Source organism: Sylvia atricapilla, chromosome 23 (assembly GCF_009819655.1).
Source record: "Sylvia atricapilla isolate bSylAtr1 chromosome 23, bSylAtr1.pri, whole genome shotgun sequence".
Lineage (NCBI taxonomy): Eukaryota > Metazoa > Chordata > Aves > Passeriformes > Sylviidae > Sylvia > Sylvia atricapilla.
In genome coordinates this window covers 6,456,005-6,473,176 of record NC_089162.1, presented here as the reverse complement: position 1 = coordinate 6,473,176, position 17,172 = coordinate 6,456,005, and the positions used below count along the sequence as shown (strand labels likewise).

Here is a 17,172-nt window from a genome sequence, read left to right as displayed (position 1 = left end):
GCCCCGCCGTGCCCTGACCCGCTCCCGCCGGTGCCCGCGGGGCGCAGGGAATGCCGGCATCTGCGGGATGCCCAGGCGCGGTGCCCACGGGATGCCGCAGCCTGCGGTCGTCACCCGTGTCCCCGCAGCATCCCCGCGGGGGGACCCGGCTCCCGGCGGTGAGCGCACGGGAAAACCAGCCGTGAAGTCAGGGCGGGAGCCCTCGGCGCGGCCGCCTGGCTATAAAAGGATTTAGTCCATCAGCCCCCGGCCCGGTTCCGCCCTGGCCCCGGCCCCGCTGGGGCGGAGGCACGCGGGGAATGCTCGGCCACGGGCTTTCGTCGCTGGTTTTCGGAGTCTTTCCCCAAATATGGTGCCTGGGATGGAGTCACGGAGCGCTGCGGGGCCGGGCTCCGCTCCCCGCTGACATCACCGTCCCCTGGCCGCCTTTTAGCGCAAGGTCGGGGTCCCCGCGGGGCAGTGCGCTGGTCCCTCGCCGAGCATCGCCCTCGCTCCGTCCGCAGCCGCCTGTAAGTCCTGCCGGGGGGCGGGCGGCGGGGAGGGTCCCCGGGTGGGAACGCCAGCCCCCGGCACGGGGGTGCTGCTCCCTGCCATGGGCACCCCGACCTGCGAGAGCCTCTGCCGGGGCTGCGACCTGCTGATTCCATTCCCCGGGTGGGATGCGGCTCCCCGGGATGGGGATGCTGCTCCTCGGACTGCGCCGCTGCTCCCCGGAGCAGGCTCAGGCTGCCCTGCTCGGGCTGGGGTCGCTGCCGGGGTTCTGTCCTGCTCTTACCCCTCAGAACCCTGTTCCCGGCGGGGCTGCGGGTCCCCGCGGTAGCCGGAGGGGCCGTGCGGGTCCCCGCGGTAGCCGGAGGGGCCGTGCGGGGCTCAGGGCGGTGATGGAGGGGCAGCTCCAGCCGCCAGTGCCCGTTTCTGCCCGGCGCTCGGACGGGAGATGGGCACGGCGGGGCCAGGGGCAGCTGGCAGACAGTGTGACCCTGTGTGCCAGGTCGGGCCAGGGCATGCAGCAGGATTGGCTGTGGCACCTGTAGCATCGCTGGATGTGCCCAGCAGTGTGTGAGGTCTGAGCACAGGCTGCCCGTGGGGCTCGTGGGGTTAATCGTGGGGTTTGTGGGACACCGCTGCACTGCTGACAGCAGGTGGGGTGGGTGTCCTCTCCTGCACTGAGCCGTGCCCGGTCTCAGCCCGCCCTGCCAGGGTGCCCAGCAGTCAGGACGAGCCCGCTGGAGGCCGGGTGTGGGTGTGGGACATCCACACAGCTCCTGCAGGCACCCGGAGGCACCATGCCAAGGCAGGAGCCGGGCAGGTAGGAGCGATGCCAGCTCCGCCAAGGGCTTGGCTGCCACTTCCAGAGCCTCTCCCTGCTGGCATCTTCCCTGGCATCTTCCCTGGCACCCTCGGGCCCTGCCTGCAGCCGGCTACCTGCCATCACTGCCCGCAGCATGTCCTTACAAGGGCACGGGCACGGCTCCCACTGCTCCCCCCTCACCGTGCTCCTCCCTGGCCCCTGGAGCTGCCGTGCCAAGGCCACCTCATGGCCACCTGCTGTGCCAAGGCCACCCCATGGCCACCTGCTGTGCCAAGGCCACCCCATGGCCACCATACCATGGCCACCCCATGGCCACCATCCCATGGCCACCATCCCATGGCACAGCCAGCCAGCCTCGGCATGGTCATCCCGCCACCTGGATCCTGGCATGGGTCACACCAGGACACGAACCGTCTGTCTGGGCAGATTTTGGAGGTCATGGTGGTGAATTTTCCTCCAAACACATCCGGATGGAGCTGAAGGGCTCTTACCTGGCGAGGGAAGAGTCAGGAGGGCTTGTCCCCACTGCAGCAGAGGGACAGCAAAAGACACAGTGGTGTCTGTGGGGTCCCCGGGCAGGACACAGCATCTCCACAGCCTAACTGTCCCTGTCATGCCACCAGGTCTCCCAGCACCGCAGCCATGGCAAACAAAGGGCCAGCCTATGGCATGAGCAGGGACGTGCAGTCCAAGATCGAGAAGAAGTACGATGACGAGCTGGAGGACCGGCTGGTGGAGTGGATCGTGGCGCAGTGTGGGGCTGCCGTGGGGCGCCCCGAGAGAGGCCGCCTGGGCTTCCAGGTCTGGCTGAAGAACGGCATCGTAAGTGAGGCACTGGGGTGGGTGGCCACTGGGGAGCCGAGGGCAGCACGGGGAGCTCCGGGGACAGTGCAGGGAACTCTGAGAACAGCACAGGGAGCTCCGAGGGCAGCGCAGGGAGCTCCGAGGGCAGCGCAGGGAGCTCCGAGGGCAGCACAGGGAGCTCTGAGAGCAGCACAGGGAGCTCCGAGGGCAGTGCAGGGAGCTCCGAGGGCAGCACAGGGAGCTCTGAGAGCAGCACAGGGAGCTCCGAGGGCAGTGCAGGGAGCTCCGAGGGCAGGACAGGGATCTCTGAGAGCAGCACAGGGAGCTCCGAGGGCAGCACAGGGAACTCCAGGGGCAGTGCAGGGAGCTCCGGGGGCAGCGCAGGGAGCTCCGAGGGCAGTGCAGGGAGCTCCGAGGGCAGTGCAGGGAGCTCTGAGAGCAGCACAGGGATCTCTGAGAGCAGCACAGCAAACCCAGGCTCCCCTCCGTGGCAGGTGCTCAGCAGGCTGGTGAACAGCCTCTACCCCGATGGCTCCAAGCCCGTCAAGATCCCCGACGCGCCGCCCACCATGGTGTTCAAGCAGATGGAGCAGATTGCCCAGTTCCTGAAGGCGGCCGAGGACTACGGGGTGGTCAAGACAGACATCTTCCAGACCGTGGACCTGTTTGAAGGTGCGGGAGGGGGCAGTCGGGGCTGGGGGTGCCAGGGCTGCTGCGCCGTGCCCGTCCTCACGCCCCTCTCTCCCTGGGCAGCCAAGGACATGGCAGCGGTGCAGAGGACGCTGATGGCCCTGGGGAGCCTGGCAGTCACCAAGAACGACGGCAACTACCACGGGGACCCCAACTGGTTCATGAAGTAAGTGCGGGAGTGCGGAGCCGGGCACGGGGACTCCCATGTCCTGCGGCTGCTCAGACCTGACCCTTTCCTCTGCCTGGAAGCGCCAGGGAACACGGGGAATTGGGATGCCAACCCTTCAGCTGGGGCGGGAGGGTGGCTGGGACATTCCTGGGGACAGGGGGGTGCTCCTGGGCAGCCGGGGGTGCGGCTGCCCCACGGCCTCTCCCCGTGCCCCGCAGGAAAGCGCAGGAGCACAAGCGGGAGTTCACCGAGAGCCAGCTGAAGGAGGGCAAGAACATCATCGGGCTACAGATGGGCACCAACAAGGGGGCGTCACAGGCGGGGATGAGCTACGGCCGGCCCCGGCAGATCATCAGCTAGGCACGGCCCCGCCGCCCCCAGCCCTCCTCCCCAGCCGGGACCTCCGTCTCCGCTCCCCCCGGCCCAGCGCCGCCGCCAGTCCATTGGTATTTATTGAGGAGCATCCGCCCGCCCAGCGCCATCGCCCCGCCAGCGGCCGCAGCCCCCCAGCGCCGTGCCCCGGGCAGCCCCTGCCCCCGGGCAGCCCCTGCCCCCGGCAGCCCCTGCCCCCGGCCTCGCACCCCCTTTGCGCCCAGCCGGCCCTGCCCCGGCCGGCACCCTTGGGTGGGACGGGCCCGCCGCCCTGCCCGCCGCCCGCACCAGCCCCGCGCCACCGCCGCGGAGATCCCTGCCAACGGGGAGAAGAGAGGATTCGGCCTCGGTTTTGTACTTCGTTTTTGTCAAAATTAAAAGGTTATATTCATCTAGCGTGGCCTGGCGAGGTTTCCTCGCGCCCGCCCTGGCCGCCGGCACCTGGAAAGACAAAGTCCTTCTCCCTAAAAGGCTAAAGCTGCTCCTTCTGCCACCTCCAAAGCTGGGAAAGCCAAAGCTGGAGCTTGGATTTTCCGTGCCTGGCTTGGAAAATTCTGCCCTCTCCTCCCTGAACCATGACACCCACTTTTGTCCTTGCTCCTTCCAATGCTCTGGCCCTTGCCTCCCCCTGCCTGTGCCCCTTTTATCCCAAGGCACAGAGGGCACACAGCCCCCACAGATGCAGCGCTGGGTCCCCCCCTGGCCCTGGGGCTGGGAAATGTTGTGTGACACGTTTTTCCACGGTGAGGAAGCTTTGGGAGGGCAGAAAAGAGTGATGGATGGGGGAGAGGAGGGTTTTTCAGGCTTATTTGGAAAGCTACACAAAAGGGCTTTGCTGATTAAAAAACAAACCCCAGCTTTAAAAAAATAAACCACCGAACCCAAGGACATGTGAGTAAGCCAACCCTGCTCAGAGCAGCCACTGCCAGAGCAACTCAAGCTCCCCTCCCCAGCCCAAGCCAGGCCCACCTGCTACCAGAGGTGCTCCTGTGCCCAGTGACACAGGGACAGCCCCATCCTGCCCCCAAACAGGCTGGTTCCTGCCTCCCCCACCCCACAGCTGCTCTGTGCCCACAGCAGAGGAGGAATCCGCAGGATCGGAGCACGGGGGGCAGGGAGAAGCGCTGGTTGGAGATGAGTGAAATAACTCCCTGCTTCTAAACTGGGAGAACTGGTGGGTAGGGGCCGGCTGCCAGCCGGGAAAATGCCAGTGCTGCGGGGTCCCTGCCTGCACAGGCGGCTGCCTGGGCCTTCTCTCATCTTCCAGGCTCTCTCTGCAGAAATCAGGGACAAAGTGACACGTCCTGGCCCTGCTGCAGGGGCAGGAAGGGGTTTAGTGTGGAGCTCTGTGGGAATGGCACCCCACACACGACGGGGAGCCCCGAGCGTCCGGCAGGGCAGGCTCCGTCAGGAAAGGGTTTAAGGCGTGCTTTGTTTCCCAGGAGGAGGGAAGGGAAGCTCCTTTCCAGTACCAGCACTGTCTCCTTGTTTCCGAGCCACTTCCAACACCAGGACACAGTGTGTTCCCACAGGACACAGTGGCAATGAGGCTCAGGAACGAGTCCGTGCTGCCCGAGCCCAGGAAGGTCGTACCAAGGGAGGGCCCCAGCCCCAGTCAGCAGGGCTGCTGCTCCCTGTCCTCCCCGAGGAGCTCAGAGGATGCCTCCCGGCCCAGGAATCCCGTTCCAGTGGGGGCTGCCTCATGGAAGCTCACAGCTCTGCCATTGCTGCACAGTTTGGGGTGGGTGGGGGTCCAGGAGCCCTCGTCCCCGTCCCGGGCAGGCTCCAGGTGCTCACACTCCATCTCGGCCTCCTCCACGTCCTTCTCCCGGTACAGGGGCACCGACTCCATCTCCAGGCTGCCCTCCAGGGCTCGGTGCTTCCCGCCCTGCTGGTACCACCTGCAGCTGCTGGGGCTGGGGCAGGTCAGGTCCAGCCCCACCTCGTTCCTCGTCAGGCAAACCTCCAGCATGTAGTAGAAAGTCCAGAACACGGCAAAGCATCCCAAGAGCAGGAGGGTCTGCAGAGGGAAAGCCCTTGAGAAACACAGCTCTCGGCACTGCCCAGCAGAGAGGGCACAGAGTACTGAGCAGGGTCCTGCCCTTCCAGCTCATCCTGGGGCGTGCAGGGTTTCCAGGCTCACCTTCAGGGTGTTGGCTGTGATGGTGTAACGCTGCTCCTCGGGGATGTCCAGCCCTGGGGGACAGGGCAGGGAGAAGTCACTGCTCAGGTACTGCCCACTCATGGCTTCCTCCAGCAGCCTGGGGACAGAGACACCCCGTGAGGGCCCCGTGGGTAGGGGGGCTCCAGGGAGGCTCCAAAACGCTCACAGAGGGTCTGGAGTGTCTCCTTCAGCACACAGAGTTGTGTTCTACAGCCCATGGCTGCCCTGTGAGGCGTGAGGGCAGCCCCAGCCTCACCCGGCAGCAGCACAGCTCCAGACAGGTATAAACCCCTCAGCCTCCCTGTCCTGGCTCCCAGCAAGATGGGGATGTGCCGTCCTACCTCTGCCGTTCCTTCATCTCTGCTGGGGACCAGGAGGAGCCGTACAGAGTCAGCTGCCACTGCTTCAAGGTGCCAGGCCTCAGGCTCTTGTCTCCTGGGGAGGAAGCAGCTTGGTCCAGTGGGGAACTCTCTGAGCTGGCAGCTCCCTGGGACAGGGCACAGAGCTGCTGCCACCACTCCTGAGGGCCCCCTGGGAGGCAGCACTCACCCATGTCCCTGATGAGCAGCCTGTAGGTGCCCTGTGCCTCCTCGCCCCAGCAGCGCACCGTGGAGAAGGTCCAGTCAGAGAAGCCATTGGGGTCCCTGCCCAGGGGTGGGGGGAAACAACCCGTGAGGGGTCACAGAGCCTGACGTGGCCCCGGTGTCCTGCCCTCCAGTGTCCCCTGGGTGCTTACGAGTCCATGCTGCGGGTGGTGCCGATCAGGGACATCATCCCGCTGGGGCAGAAGAGCCGGATCTCCAGGTTGCCACGGCGAGGGTGGGTTATGGTGACAGTGACTGCCACGTGCTCCAGCGTCCTCATGCCAGACAGCTCCAGGTCGGCAGGGGTGACTGGGAAAGGGAATGGGGTCAGTCATGGCTTTGGGATGGAGTTCCCACTCCCAGGCAGCCCCACGGGGCTGTGGTGGCACTTAACAGGACACACAGGTTGTCTCTGCCTCTTCCCAACTGCCCCGTGTGGGACTGGGAGCAGAAGGCAGGTGTCCAGGCTGGCCCACCCCATCCCGAGCTGTCCCCAGCTCCAGGAATGCTCACAGCCCCAGAGCTGCCACCCACAGCCCCTCTGCAGCGGGGCGAGCCTGGGTGGGTGGGTGGGTGCTGCCAGCCCCTGCTGAGGGGACACAGGCCAGGAGAGGCACAGCACAGAGCCAGCGGTGTCCCGTGTGTCCCCTGTGTGCAGGCCCTGCTGGGAAGGGCTGGGGCCGGGCTCTGCTCCCCGCTGGTAGCAGCGGAGCAGCGCTGCCGTTCTGGACGGGCCCGGCCAAGTCGGGAGCTGCAGCATTACCTAAAATGGTCAAAGCCAGCCCGAGCGCCTCTGGCCGCTGCCCAGCCCCGCTCCTGAGCCCGGCTGCCTCCCCAAACACTCCATGGGATGGGATTGTGGGGAGGGGACCGGCAGCAGGCAGATCCCCGGGGATGGGCAGTGGAAAAAGCCCGGGCAGCCCAGCACTTAACCCCTTGCTGGCTCCTGCGGCCCGGGGCTGGTCCTGTCCTGCTGTGGCACACACCAGGCGCAGGGCCGGCTCTGCTCTCCGGGGCACACCTGCTCTTACCGTTCCAGGCCACCTCCAGCTCCCGCGGGAGCAGCGGGATGCTCCTGCCCTCCCTCAGCACGGGGCTCACGTACGAGGCCAGGTATGGCACGGACTCCCAGATCTGCCAGGGGAAGGAGAGAGGGCTCAGCACGGATCGCACCGTCCCTGCACATCCATCCCTCCATCTCCCACAGCTCTCACAAGCTGCTCCTGTGCTGGGTGTGAGCCCAGGCCAAGGGGCCTCTCCCGCTGATGCTCTGGGACACACAGGCTGCTGGGACACCCCAGGGATGGCAGCGGTGGCCACATGCCCAGGAAAGGAGGAAAAGTCACTTCCTGGGAGCCAGAAGGGCTGATCAAGGTTTGGGACTCCCCAGTTCTGGGTTTGTCACAGTGGCTTTGAGTGGTGTCTTGAGGCAGTTCCACTCCCACTGTTGGTACAGTGGGACAGGGACAGCAGAACCCAACTGCCTGCAGGAAGAGGGAGCAGCCTGGAAGTCCCTGTGACCCCTAGGGCACAGCTGTGACCTGGCACAGCTGCACAGAGCTCCACACATGAGCTGGGAGCAGGTGCCAAAGGGATGTGCCCTGAGCTCTGTGTGACCAGAGGAGGAAGAGCTGGTGTGACCACAGCACTCCCCCGGAGCTGCCAGCTGAGAACAGCCTGTTTCAGGGGGCAGGACGCCTGCCCTGCAGCCACTGTGCAGGGAGCAAGGTGCTGGGGCTGCTGACGAAGCTCCCATCACTGTGAATCAGGGCCCTCACCATGGCTATATATAGTGCTGGAGAGCAGCAGCTCGGGGCAGCTTTCAGGCACTGCTGGGAGCCTCATGACCTCATACCAAAAGCAGCCTCAGAGCCAGGGCCAGCAGGATGGTGGCCAAAGTGCTGGCCCTCAACGGCAGCAGTGTCACCCCACGGCATCACCAGGACAGGACTGGTCCCTGGCGCGGGGCTGGGCTGCTCTGCCTGCCCACAGCGCAGGTGTGGGAGGGCAGGGAGTTACCTTGGCAGCATTCACCAGCCTCCAGGCGTTGAGCAGGCCGAAGCCATGCTGGTGGCTGTGGCTGAAGCCCGCCTGGTTCGTGTCCCACTTGGCGTGACGGTCCTCGTACTGCAAAGACACACACGGGGGCTCCTGGGGGGACACCAGCAACCTGAAACCCCCAGGCCTGAAGGGAAGGAGCCCAGACACATCCCACAGTGGTGGGGAAGCAAACCCACATGGCCTTATTAGAAGGGAACAGGTTGATCTTTGTTTGAAACAAATCCCAGGACAGAGTGGCTTCCCAGCTCCTCAGAAAGGAAATGGAGCAGCACGAAAGGGCACAAATGCCTCTGCTCTGAAACATCCCAGCTGCTCCCTGCTGCCCAAACCACTGCCCGGGGCACAGCAGAAGCCTTGGAGAGAAGGAACAGAGTCCTTTATATCAGCCAGAGCTGGGGCAGAACAGATCTGGGTCCCATCACTTATTGGGTTGTACAGCTCTGGCAACACTGGCTTGGAAGTTATGGAAAACACTGTCCCATGCCAAAGAGAGCAGAGCATCAGCTGGACATAGACTCCTGCTCCCCAGAGGGGTGTGGAAGGAGCCCCATCCCTCCAGGCAGCTCCCACTCCTGCTCTGGTTGATGGGAAGGGCTGTGTTTGCTGCCCAGCTCTCTGCTGTCCCTGTTTCCAGGAGCCCAGTTCTCTGGAGAGCCCAGGAAAGGCCATGGCAGGGCAGAACTCCTCACTTTCCCACTGCCTGGACCACGAGGTGACATTGCAGAGGTGTCAGCCCTTGGGCTGGGCCAACCCCACCACACACACAGGGCTGAGCCCTGGAACTCCCTGAGCCCCTGGAATCCCCTGAGCCCTGGAACCTGCTGAGCCCCTGGAACCTGCTGAGCCCTGGAACTCCCTGAGCCCCTGGAATCCCCTGAGCCCCTGGAATCCCCTGAGCCCCTGGAACCCACTGAGCCCCTGGAACCTGCTGAGCCCCTGGAACCCCCTGAGCCCCTGGAACCTGCTGAGCCCCTGGAACCTGCTGAGCCCCTGGAACCTGCTGAGCCCCTGGAACTCGCTGAGCCCTGGAACCTGCTGAGCCCCTGGAATCCCCTGAGCCCTGGAACCCGCTGAGCCCCTGGAAGAACCCTACATTGGCAGACAGAGGCAATTCCTGAGGCAAATAACCCATTCATTATGATGACAGGGGAAAATGCCTCAGCCACATTCCTGGAAGGAACACGGGCTGAGGGGAAAACCCAATCCCCGCGCTGGGAGCCAGAGGAAGGGAGAGATTTATGGAGGGGCAGCAGACACAAACAAGGAGGGGCACAGCAGGGCCCCGGCCATCCCAGAGCAGCCCCGAGGGGAGCAGGGGGAAGGAGGGAGGGGAGAGGGGAGGGCCAGCCCCTCACCTTGGTGGCAGTGAAGACGATGACGTGCTGCACGTCCCGCCAGGTGAGGCACGGCCGCACCTGCAGCATCAGCGCGATCATTCCCGCGGCCAGCGGAGCGGCCGCCGACGTCCCCGTGTGACCCTCCGTGCAGCCCGTGCCCTTCTGCAAGTCCCAGTCTGTTGTCACCTGCCCAGGAACAGGGGACAGGCCTCTGTCAGCCCACTGTGCTGCGCTGGGGTGGCTGGACAGGTACAGCTGGTCCTGGTCCCGAGGTGTGCCCCTGCCAGCCAAGTTCAGCCTGTGACACAGCTGTCCCTGCTCACAGCCAGCCAGGAGGGGACCCTGGGACAGCCTCACTGCAGGGACAGTGACCCCAGCTGGGAAAGGATGCATGGAGACAGTTCCCTTTGGAGGGAAAGAGAAACTACCCCTAACTGAGCAACTCTGTGGGAAACTCCTGGCAGATACAGTCTGGGTTCTTCCTCACCTTCAGTGCTGATCACAGGCTGCAGAGGGGCCACATGGGACTGTGCAGAGCACACAGAGCCTCTGAAGAGGCATCAGGAGGCTCCCAAATTATGCCACCTCACTGCAAAGCAAGTGCATCTATCTGCTCTGCTCCCCATGGGGAGAAGGCCCAAAATCTGAAGGGTTTCTTATGTTTTTGCTTGACTCCATCCCGTTTTTCCAGCTGTGAGTGGCTCCAGCTCATGCTGGGACATTGAGTGTCCCACATAGAACACCCCGAGAGCACAAACTTTCAGTAGGAAGCACATCCAGTGCCAGAAGCTGTATTAAATTCTTCCCATTAAGGAAACCACACAAAGTTTATGGTCTGGTAAAAGGAAAAAAAAAAAAAGTAGCTGGAGCAGATGGCTGCAGGGAAGTTAACTCTGGCACCACTGCAGGAAGCTCCTGGGTGTCCAGGACCAGCCTGTGCTCCTGAAAAAGGCTGTGTGAGGTTTAGCAAGGCACGTGTGGCTCTCGCCCCTGGCTGCCCCATGGAGTGCCAGCTCCCCTGTCAGTGTCCCATAAAGCCAGTGTTTAAAATGAACGTGCACTTGTGACCTCCAAAGCACGCACACCATGCTGGGGAAAGCCACACCAACCCATGAGCCTGCAGCTCCTGATGGAATGCAGCAGAGCCCTAACTGTTTTCCCTTTTTTCCCAGTGTCAGTACTTTCCAAACCAGCCTGGGACAACTGCAGTGATTTCTGAAAGCAAAAATCAGCCCTGTTCTGGGTTTCAGTCTCCTGTGGCAGATTGTGCCATGCCCTGGCTGGGCACCAATCCCTGCCCTGGCTCTGGGCTGCAGGAGGAGCTTGCTGAGGATCCCAGGCTCTCCCAGTTCCCCCAGTTTACCCAGCACGTGGGGAAGCCTGTTTGACCAGCCTGGATTCAGCTGCTCTGTGACAGGCACAGAGCCACAGGAAAGTGCTTCTGGGAAGGACCTGTGCTGGTGGGAGATCCTCCAAACAACCCTAAGTATCAGGAGCCAGTGATGTTTCCCCCAAGCTGCCCTGGGCTGGGTGGGCTCCACAGCCCCTGCTGGCCCCACAGGACAGGGAGGGGTCACACCACTGGGGTGGGGACAGCCTGGCACCAAGGGAGGGACGGGCTGGGCCAGGCCTGCAGGGGGAAAACAGCCCTGGCTGCTTGGCTCGGGCAGAAAGGACACGTTGTTGACAAGAAGTCGTTTTTTGGCAAAAGAAGGGAAAAGCTGATAAAAATATTCTTAAAAATTCAACTGGGAGAGGTCCACGTGCCAGAACAGAGGAGAAGCTGGGGCCAAGTGGTTTAAAAAGCCCAGTGCTCTCCCTGCCTTCTGTGCTCCAGCGTCCCTTGGGGGCAGAGCGAGGGGGGCTGGCTGTGGCCAGAGAAACAGGACCCTCCCTCTGTTTGTGCAGGGCCTGGATAAAAGGCACATCCACGCCCTGGCTCACAGTGGAACTGTGTGGGAATGGGAGAGGATGGAGTGATGTCCTGGCTGTCCCCAGGGTGGCCAGGAGGGCACAGGGGACACACAGGTACTCACGATGCTCCTCATCATCTTGTCCCCCCCGCTGAAGGTCACGGCCAGCATGGAGGCACATTCCTCAGCGTAGAAGGGCATGGAGCCTGTCTCATCCACGGCTCCTGGGAAAATGGGAAAGGCACTGGCTGAGTGAAACCTGTTCTGCTTCAACTGCTGGCATTCCAAGGTGTTAATCCCCTAAGAGCCCCTCCTGCCAGATGTGCTCTTCCAGGGCCTGGGAAATCAGAACCAAGACTGTATTTTCCCCATCTGGATGATCTACAGGAAGGGCAGCCACCAGAAATAATCCCTCACTGTGCTCAGTATCACACAGATCTTCTGCCCCACACGCAGCTTCTGCTCTGGAGAAACGTGGATTACACATTTCTCCTCTAACACAAATGATGGGAATGCTGCATTCCAGCTCATTCCTTGAACACGGCAGTGTCTGTCACAGCCCCGAGGGAGGCCTGGACACGGGCAGGAATTTCTCTTGCTCTGCTGGTCAGAGGCAAGCTGCAGGCTTGGGGGCTGACACTGCACACCCCAGACACTGCCATGCCTGTTCCCAGACACTTCCCCACGGATTCCCACCATCCAGCCAGCTCCCAGCTGGGCAGGTTCTGTGCTTTTGGGATGACCTCACTGCTCCAGGCTGGGCGGGGAGGAGACACAAGAGCCAGGCTCACCTATGGTGACAGTGTAGATGGAGTTGGCGTATCCATCATAGTTGCAGTTGTCACTGTGCTGGCCCCCGTTGCCACTGGCCACCACGAAGATGCTCCCGAAGCCGCGGCGACCCGCGATCACGCCGTGCTGCAGGGCAGCCTGTGGACAGGGACAGGGCAGGGGGCTCTTCCCAGGCCCTTCCACACTGACCCCAGTGACAGCAGCCAGCCCAGCACGTGTGACCTCTGCCCGCACAGAGCCCCTGTCCCTCTGTGAGTGCCCAGCCCTGCACACTGGGGCTTTGCCTCTGCTGAGGCACACACACCACGGGCCCCACCTGCAGGCACATCTCAGCCCAGACACCATCCCCACCTAGGGGAAGGACACGTCTGAGGGATGAGCAGGAACACAACCCCACTGCAAGTGGCTGCTGCTCTCCCTCCCCCTGGCAGACGAAGGCACATTCTGCCCTCCTGACTGCTGTGGCACAGCGAGCTCTGCCCGTGCTCTGTGTCCCAGAGCTTGTTCCAGCTGTCTCTGCAGGCAGGAAGGGAATAAATTAACTTGCAGAACTGGAAACCATTTGTTATGGTGAACGAACAGCTCTGTTGTCAGCGCTGCTGCGAGGAGTGCAGGAACTGCTGAGTTGTGGTTGAAAAAGCACAGCAGAAGAGCACTGGAGCAGAACCACACCCCTCTGCTGGTTTTGGGGCCCCTCGGTGACCCCTTGCTGCAGCACAGGCAGGCTGGGTGTGTTTTGCAGCAGTTCTGCAGCACAGGAGCTCTGAGAAAGCCTGGGAAGGAGCAGCCTCAGCTCTGACTTTTCCTCCCACTGCAATCCCACTCCCTTTATTTTACTCCCGGTATCCAAAGGCACCATCCCTGCCTTGAGAACCACTCTGAGCACAGGGAAAGCTTGGCCTGCTGAGCAGAGAGCATCCCGTGGGCTGCACGAGCTGTCAGCGCAACAGCACAGGTTGTGAAAGAGCCTTTTCCTGCTGGAACCAGCCTCTCCTTGGGAGGCTCCTCCTGCCCTGCCTGAACACTGCCCTCCCACCGCAGTGACAGGGAAACCTCTGCTGGCACCAAGGGACACAAACAGACGTGCTGAGTGTCACAGCAACGTGTCCCCCCACGCCTGAACGGGCAGGCAAGAAGCCACAAGCCCTGGAGGCTCCCCCAGGGCTGCTGGGGCTGGGTTTTACCTTTCCCAGTTGATGGGGGCCATCCACAGTCTTCCCGTCGTCGTCGGGACCCCAGCTGCAAAGAGAGACACGGTGAGGTGACAGCCCCAGGAGTCACAGGCGGCTCTTCCTGCCATCACAGCGAGCTCCCAGCAGCCACCAGCTGCTCCCAGCGCCACGACTGGGACTGCAGAGCACTGCACTTTCCCACCCATCAGGACGGCCCCTTGCTGCTGGGACACTGCTGTTGTGTTTGCACTGTGCCCCTGGGTCAGATTCCAGTGGACAAAATGTTTGATTTTTATATAACAAGAGGCTTCTCACACATTCCAGTCCCCGTCACACAGCTCAGCTGGGGCTGCCTGACCACAGTGGGCAGCAGTGTCCCCTCCAGCACAGCCAGCCCAGGGGACACGCTGCAGCAGCACACAGAGGGAGATCTCACAACTGTAGGTGCTGTGCAGAGCCCGGGACAGGTCCCCAGGAACAGGATTTTGGTGCCTCAGGGCTAACTGCAGCCACAGCAGGATGGGGGCTGGTGTGAGCACTCAGCCATGAGCTGTGACCCTGTCCCCAGGCAGAGCAGCCCCGCAGCCTGGAGCCAGCTCAGGGTCCCCGGGGGCTCACCTGCAGCTGTAGATGTCATTGATCTGATAGTGCTTGTTGAAGGCAATGGCCTCCATGCTGTCCGTCAGGGGCCCGTCCAGCACTCGGATGCCTGCAGGACAGAGGACAAGGAGCGTGGCTAACACGGGTCACACGAGCTGCACAAGCTGCAAACAAACTCCTGGCTCGAGGCTGCCCCACTGTGCTCACCCTGCAGGGCCAGCCCAGCTTTGGGGGGCTGAGGCAGTGCCAGATCCTGCCTGGATCTGGGGCAAACCCTGTGCTGTGGGTCCAGGATGAGCTCAGCCCAGCTTCTGCCAGCTGGGAGCCTCTGCCTGCTGTGTCCTGGGCAAGCCCTGACTGCCCCCGACACCGCAGGGAGTGTGGTGTGAGCAGGGATGGACAGAATCGTGTCCCAGCATCGCTGTCCCCTGCCCTGGCAGGGACACCTCCTGCAGGGCACAGAGCTCTCACCTCCCTCTGTGGAGCAGATCAGGAGCTCTGGAGACACCTGGGGCACAGCACACACTCCCTGGCCTTGCAGGGGAGAGACACAGCACTGGCCCTTCACCCTGCCCACCCCACAGGGCAAAGCTGAGACCAGGGGCCAGGGCAGCGAGAGGCACTGGCCAAGATTTGCTGCCCCAGTGCCTCCAGACACAACCTGGGCACGTCACGGCACAACTGCCTGGCTCAGCCAGCACGGCACAGCTGCTCTGCCAAAACTTTGGCAGCCAGGGAGTCCGGGAACACTCTGGAGAAGCTGCCAGCAGCCAGCTCCTTGGAGAGGAGCTCAGGCAGGCAGCAGGCCCTCCCTGCAGCAGCCCGAGCAGGGCAGTGCTGACTCAGAGCCGGCCCGGCCCGTGGAGCCGTGTCCCTGCTCGGGGCTCCGGGGTGCGGCAGGCTGGGGCTCCCTGGCAGCCCACACGTACCCGCGATGCGGCTCCCGAAGGCCACTCCCACCGTGCAGAAGCTGTTGTTTGGCACGGCCGCGATCTCCCCGGCGCAGCGGGTCCCGTGGTGGTTCCCGTTCTCCTCGTCGGGGTGAGGCATGGGGTCAGGGTCGTTGGAGTTCAAGTCATAGCTGCCTTCTGGGCTCTGGGAACAGACCCACAGTCAGGGCCGGGGCTCTGCTCTCCTCACTTTGGGAAAAGCAGGAGTTGAGAGAATGAAACATGGGCTGAAACACAGGCTGGAAGTCACAGGGCTGTTTCCTCACGGGGCTGCAGCTCAACACTGCTATCTGCTGCTGTGAGGAAGGGACCAACCAAGGCAGCTCCAGGCACTGCTGCAGGTCAGGGGGATGCCAGCTGCCTCCCACGGGCTGCACAAAGGCAGGTAACCCCAAACCCCAAGCGCAAAATCCCAGGAAAGGTTTGCCGCTGGCACTTTCCACCCTGGCAGAGCCCCGGGTGATGGCGCAGGTTGGACTCTGAGCTCTGGAACGCTCCTGTCACACTGCCCGGCCTCCAGCCTGCACAGGCACTCACATAGTTTGGCTGGATGTCCTTGATGGTGTGCTCCACACCGTCGTCCACCACCACCACGGTCACCCCGCGCCCTGTCACGTTCCGCTCCCACACGCCCGTGACGTTGATGTCCTTCCCGGGGCTCTTGCGGTTGTTCTAAGGACAGTGAGGGGACAGGGTCAGCGCTGAGGGGACCTCCTGGCTGCACTGCATGTGACAAGTGGGGCTGGCACAGGAAGGAGCCACAGGACAGTCAGGGGAGATGGTTTGAGGCTGATAGTCAGAAGCAGTTGTTCCAGCCGTGATGTGGAGGGCACAGTGTGCTCCAGGCAAACCCCTGTGCCCACACCAGCACCACCAGTGCACAACCAGCTGCAGGAGCTGATTCCTGCCATCACCACAGCCAGCATGTGGCAGGCAGGATGAGCCCTCAGCGAGCTCCCTCCTCTCCAAGGCACAGAAAGAGGCTGCTCTGCCTCCCTCACGACAGCTCGCCCGTGGCCACACGAACAGCCCGAGGCTGCGAGAGCAGCAGGAGCTGGAAAACCACTCACCAGGTGCCACTGCTGGGGATATTTGGGATCGTTAAAGTGCAGGCTGCGCTTGGAGCGCTTCAGAAGCTTCTGTTCCGAGTGCCACCGCACGCTGTCGTGCTGTGCAAACAAAGTGTCCACCGACCTCCTTATTGCTTCGTGTTCAGGCGCCGCGCGGCCCTCGGGCTGGTAGGCAAAGAGGTAATGGCCCTTGAGCTCCCCGACACGGCCCATGTTCACCAGCCCCGCAGTCCTGGCCAGCTCCTCTGCCCGCTGCTCCAGCTCCTCCTCGGGTGCATCCAAGCTGACGGCCCAGGTCAGCCTCCCGTGGCGGCCCTCAGTGTCCGGAGCGCGCTGCCCGCCGCAGGCCGGAGAGGCCAGGGGCATCCAGGCGGCGCTCAGCCAAAGGCACGTGTGGATGCAGAGCGTGGCCTCCATCCCCGCGCTCCATAGCGGCGCTCCCCGCCTCCAGTGCGGCATCAGACAGGCGGGCTGCAACAGCAACACGTGAAACCGCTGAGAACTCCTCCTGACCAGCGACACACGACGGTCAGGATCTCACCTGAAGGTCCCACAGAAGGCTCACGGGGATTGCCACCAACCCGCCGCACGGCACATCCCGGGAAACCCCAGCCGAGGCGGCTCCTTCCCGGCGCTCCGGAGCTGGAGGCGCACCCGGGCTGGGCAGGGAGCGATCCCAACCCAACCCAACCCTGCCCTGCCTGCTGGGTGGCAGCCCCGGGCCAGGAAACACCGCGCCGGGCTGGCAGGAGAAGCCACTTCCCCCTCTCGCCTCCGATAAGGAACTGATAAGAAACTCCTGATGCGCTGTTCCCCGGAACAAACACCACGGGCAAGGCCACGCTCCGTGGGCAGCAGAGAGCCGGTTCCTCTTCTGCAGGAGCCCCACCGAACTCGTTCCTCACCTGCCCCAGGGCCGGAGGAACCTGCTTTTCCCTGCCATAGGCGGAAATCACCACCGAGCCCCGGTTCAACCCGCCTTCCGTACGCTAGAGCGGGGAAAACACCTCCCGAGACGCCGCTCCCTGGGACGCGCCCGGAGCTCGGCACTCCCCGGGCCCTTTTCCTCCCTCGGTCCGGTCCGTTCCCCTCTGACACAACTCATCCGCTGCTGGACGCCGAGCTCCAGCTTTCTCTCCCCAAAACTCGGGCTTTGGAGCGCCCCTCGATGCGGAGCGGCAC

At 63.3% G+C, this 17,172-nt stretch overlaps 2 protein-coding genes and 1 long non-coding RNA gene across 3 annotated transcripts; 1 reads left to right on the top strand and 2 right to left on the bottom strand.

Annotated features, from left to right (window-relative positions):
• The first annotated feature begins 407 nt into the window (after positions 1 to 407).
• Positions 408 to 3,740, top strand: LOC136370979 (transgelin). The gene is made up of 5 exons (XM_066334707.1): positions 408 to 509; positions 1,936 to 2,134; positions 2,611 to 2,788; positions 2,870 to 2,972; positions 3,194 to 3,740. The coding sequence occupies exons 2-5, from the start codon at positions 1,955 to 1,957 to the stop codon at positions 3,333 to 3,335; spliced, it is 603 nt and encodes a 200-aa protein (XP_066190804.1). The 5' UTR covers positions 408 to 509; positions 1,936 to 1,954; the 3' UTR covers positions 3,336 to 3,740.
• On the bottom strand, positions 1,214 to 1,936 carry LOC136370980 (uncharacterized). Its single transcript, XR_010745261.1, has 3 exons — positions 1,629 to 1,936; positions 1,426 to 1,574; positions 1,214 to 1,379 (listed from the first exon to the last, which is right to left on the bottom strand). It is a non-coding gene; the product is annotated as an uncharacterized lncRNA (long non-coding RNA).
• A 399-nt stretch (positions 3,741 to 4,139) lies between the features above and the next one.
• LOC136370976 (proprotein convertase subtilisin/kexin type 7-like) lies at positions 4,140 to 16,998 on the bottom strand. Its single transcript, XM_066334704.1, has 15 exons — positions 15,991 to 16,998; positions 15,458 to 15,592; positions 14,900 to 15,065; positions 13,989 to 14,079; positions 13,383 to 13,437; positions 12,198 to 12,336; positions 11,530 to 11,630; positions 9,512 to 9,679; positions 8,115 to 8,222; positions 7,127 to 7,229; positions 6,248 to 6,404; positions 6,061 to 6,155; positions 5,853 to 5,946; positions 5,491 to 5,608; positions 4,140 to 5,367 (listed from the first exon to the last, which is right to left on the bottom strand). The coding sequence occupies exons 1-15, from the start codon at positions 16,447 to 16,449 to the stop codon at positions 4,963 to 4,965; spliced, it is 2,394 nt and encodes a 797-aa protein (XP_066190801.1). The 5' UTR covers positions 16,450 to 16,998; the 3' UTR covers positions 4,140 to 4,962.
• Between the last annotated feature and the right edge of the window lie 174 nt (positions 16,999 to 17,172).

Bases quoted from the DNA above. Each gene is read 5' to 3' on its own strand.
- LOC136370979 (XM_066334707.1), top strand. From the start codon at position 1,955: ATGGCAAACAAAGGGCCAGCCTATGGCATGAGCAGGGACGTGCAGTCC. The intron at 2,135-2,610 runs GTAAGTGAGGCA...CCTCCGTGGCAG, and splicing joins TCTGGCTGAAGAACGGCATC to GTGCTCAGCAGGCTGGTGAA. The intron at 2,789-2,869 runs GTGCGGGAGGGG...CTCCCTGGGCAG, and splicing joins GACCGTGGACCTGTTTGAAG to CCAAGGACATGGCAGCGGTG.
- LOC136370976 (XM_066334704.1), bottom strand. From the start codon at position 16,449: ATGCCGCACTGGAGGCGGGGAGCGCCGCTATGGAGCGCGGGGATGGAG. The intron at 6,156-6,247 runs GTAAGCACCCAG...ACCCCTGGGCAG, and splicing joins ACCACCCGCAGCATGGACTC to GGACCCCAATGGCTTCTCTG. The intron at 5,368-5,490 runs GTGAGCCTGGAA...TTCCCTCTGCAG, and splicing joins TCACAGCCAACACCCTGAAG to ACCCTCCTGCTCTTGGGATG.